The sequence below is a fragment of the Oryza glaberrima genome, chromosome 5, assembly GCF_000147395.1.
Source record: "Oryza glaberrima chromosome 5, OglaRS2, whole genome shotgun sequence".
NCBI lineage: Eukaryota > Viridiplantae > Streptophyta > Magnoliopsida > Poales > Poaceae > Oryza > Oryza glaberrima.
The window spans coordinates 3,401,158-3,404,824 of NC_068330.1; the positions used below are offsets into that span (position 1 = coordinate 3,401,158).

At 41.8% G+C, this 3,667-nt stretch overlaps 1 protein-coding gene across 1 annotated transcript; it reads right to left on the minus strand.

Moving 5' to 3' along the window:
- Positions 1-245: 245 nt before the first annotated feature.
- LOC127774722 (G-type lectin S-receptor-like serine/threonine-protein kinase At2g19130) lies at positions 246-2,805 on the minus strand. The gene has a single exon (XM_052301005.1). The coding sequence runs from the start codon at positions 2,775-2,777 to the stop codon at positions 363-365; it is 2,415 nt and encodes an 804-aa protein (XP_052156965.1). The 5' UTR covers positions 2,778-2,805; the 3' UTR covers positions 246-362.
- Between the last annotated feature and the right edge of the window lie 862 nt (positions 2,806-3,667).

Consider the following 3,667-nt stretch of genomic DNA (forward strand, 5'->3'; position numbering starts at 1 on the left):
TAGTTTCGTGATCTGAGCACTACCGACGTTCTGCATGCAGATCATCTTGTCATTGGCATTGCTATGATTAATTCGAGAGCAATGTTAGCTAACATGAGCAGATTTGAAGAGTCTTGCTAGTCGTACATATATATTCTATTCCTGCCAAGTCTTTGTTGCTTGCTGCCATATGCCTACATTCGGTAACTTGAAGAATGTGAATAACAAAAAAAAAGAACAGGAGACCACAAGATCTATATATGGTAGTCTACTACAATTTAGCAATCAAGTTAATTTACATTACTTTCTTTCCATCACGTCAGAACTTCAAAAAGCTACTACGAAGTATTTATTTATGAACTATCACAATGATCCACATCAGATCATACTGCTAAAGCAGCAAGTAGTCTTGGCATCGGAGGCATATCAAAATTATGTAGTCCCTCTAGAACCCGAACCACTTCACTCATTGTTGGCCGATTGACCTCATTATCTTGGATACACCAACATGCAACTTTGCAAAGTCTTTCAGCCTCTTCTAGACTGAAGTCACCATTTAACTCTGGGTCTACCAAACTCTGGACATCTCCCACAAGAAGCTTGCTAATGACCGTCACAGGGAAAAAAGCAACCTGATTACTGTTGTTGTCATCAGTACATACTTCATGTGAATTCCTCTTTCCCGATAAGATTTCTAATAGTACCATGCCGAAACTATAAACATCAACTTTTGGTGTAATAGCGACACCGCTAATCCACTCTGGGGCAAGATACCCTATGGTTCCTCTAAACGTAGTTAGAACCCGGCTAAAATTCCTTCCTACAAATGCTGCCATCCCAAAGTCAGCAATTTTAGGAGTAAATGATGCATCGAGAAGTATGTTTTCTGGCTTAATATCACAATGTATGATGCATTCTTTGCAACTATGATGCAAGTAGGACAATCCTCTAGCAACTCCTGTGGCTAGGTTGTACCTGGTGGTCCAATTCAGGACTATAGCCTTGCTCTGAAATAGATGGGCATCAAGAGAACCATTTTCCATGTGTTCATACACAAGTAGCCTCTTATCACCTTTGCAACAGAAACCGATCAATTTGACAAGGTTGATATGTTGGATCAATCCAATTGAGCTCACCTCAGCCCTGAATTGCTTCTCTCCCTGACGAGCACCGTCAAGTTTTTTCACTGCTATAATGGTTGAGTCACTTAGCACTCCCTTGAATACAGAACCAAAACCACCTCCTCCTAACTTTTCAGAGAAATTTTTAGTAGCATGACATAAATCACTGTACCTAAAGGCCACAATTCCACCACCCAATTGACTGGCATGTAAAAGTTTCTTCTTCAATATCAGTAAGATCAGCATGAGCATTACCAGAAAACAAACAATGCATGCAGCAACAATAACTCCAACGATTGTCTTTCTATTGTTTTTTCTCGAACTTGGCACATCTTTAGTGGAGAGGCGAAGGTAGAGAACATCTTCAGAACTATTATCAATGCCATCATTACTATTTACACTTAGCAAATCTCCATGCCAAATAGAGCATCTGTTATTTTCATAGGAATATGCATTGCAGGAGCAGTAACTAAGACATGATTGTGCACACTTGCTCTGAGTGGTGGCATTGTCTACACTTTGTGGGGTGTTGGAGGGCAATTGAACGCGAGCTATGGCTTGGAACACGTCCGTTGAACTTGTTGTGTTACCACAATCCAACGGAGTGTTTCTGAAGCACCCTGCTGTCCTATTGCCAACCTCCCAATCTTGAGGTGACTTTTGAGAGAAGCTCTCCATACAGCTACAGACAGGATTTGCAAGGCCTTTGCAAATTGTGAAAGGTCCACATGTAGCATATGCTGTGCAGGGGGAAACAGGTTGGGTGTATACCTGTTGCCAAGTCCGTGTGTCTTGCGACCAAACATTTATGATAAGCTGACCAGAGATGTCTAGCACGCCGTATACATATAATGATTCATCCGACAAAATGTATGCATAGTACTCTTCTTCATTATTATCGACATATGTCATGTTAATCCGACCTCTAGTTTGTGGATTTATGCTCATCATCTGATTAAGCAATGATATAGCTTTTGATGACTGTTGTGATGACCAAGACCAATATGTTTTAGCAGGGTTACTACGGGCAAGGACAATCCCTGTGTTGTCAAGCTGAAAATAATACAACCCAAGACCAGGGTCAATCAGGTTCTTCTTTGAGACATACTTGATAGTAGCACCAGTGACCTTGTTCCAGCCAAACTTGGCTCCAGGAAGCATAACATCTGCTGGGTGGTCGAAGCTCTGCCACGACACATTCGATGTCGGTGAGCTTCCTATTATCATAAGGTTGCCATTGTTAGCGAGAATGACACTAGTAGTATTCATGGTGGTGGCTGTTGTCGTATTGGCAACAGTAGCACTGGACCAAATTATGGAGGCATTGCTTGAGATGACAAGATCGCTATCTTTTGATAGTTCTAGCCGTGTTTGGTTGAGCTGGAGGTCAGTAACCGGATTATCTCTATTTGCAACCCAGACAGTAGTAAATGCCGAGATGTTACTGAACCATATGCCAACGTACCAATTGGGAGAGGTGATGTTGCCGTAGTTAGTGACGAAGCTTGGCTGGAAGAAGCCGAGCGTGAACTTGCCGTTTCTTGACACGAGCTTGTCTCTGACGGCGAGCGATTCGCCTGCCGTGAGAGTATCATTCACGGCAGCCGAGCACGGCGGTGCACCGTGCAGGGAGAAGAGGAGGAGGCCAAGAAATATGTAAAGCTGGTGGGGAGTCATGGAGAAGAGGAGGCCAAGAAATATGGAATTGAAGCATATAATATGTGTTGTATGCTGCTCTGCTGTTTAGAGAAGAGCAGGGCAGTATATAAAATAAACAGGTTGGTCAGAACACAAACAGGGAGTAGATGTAATGCATCTTGAATCGACAGGGAAGACAATAGCAACGACTCGTGGGTAAGGAAGTAAACCTTCAAACACGCAAATTGGAATAGCAAATTAGCACATGATTAATTAATAATTAGCTAAAAACTTTAAAAATAAATTAATATGATTTTGTAAAGCAACTTTCATATAGAAAAATTTTAAAAAACACACAGTTTAGCAAGCGTGCATGTAGAAAACAAGAGAGGACGTACAAGTTGGGAAGATAGAGTAAAGAACACGAACAAAGTTCATCCAAGAGTACCAACTTGGCAACTTGAGCTTGAAAAGAGAAGCGGTACAGAGAGTCATGGGTCAAGCTCCAAGCAGCTAGCATACACCAGTCTCTATCAACCTTGAATAGGCCGATTTGGATTTGGATTTGGATTTCTTGTAGGCAAAAAATGCACAAGTGCGTAAGAGTTTTTCTGATATAGTGGAGTACTACATCTTTTTCAGGATGCACGCACGCAGTCATCTTGCACATCGTTGATTTCGTAATATTGCGCACATGATATTTTTCCAAATGCACATGGTCTCGTTTCTTGCATATCGTTGATTTGGTAGTATTGTGCACACGAGCGGTTTGTTTGTGTAAGGCATGCACTTTTAAAAAAAGTCTGCGAGTACGAGTATGTACATCTCCCTCTGTGCATATATTTCATGGTCTACGAGTACGAAGCTAGCAGAGCATTGTCTTCACTGAACAACCAGTCCGAACGTTCCTACTGACGCAGACATATTTG

Excerpts from the sequence above, each read along its gene's own strand:
- LOC127774722 (XM_052301005.1), bottom strand. The coding sequence starts at position 2,777 with ATGACTCCCCACCAGCTTTACATATTTCTTGGCCTCCTCCTCTTCTCC.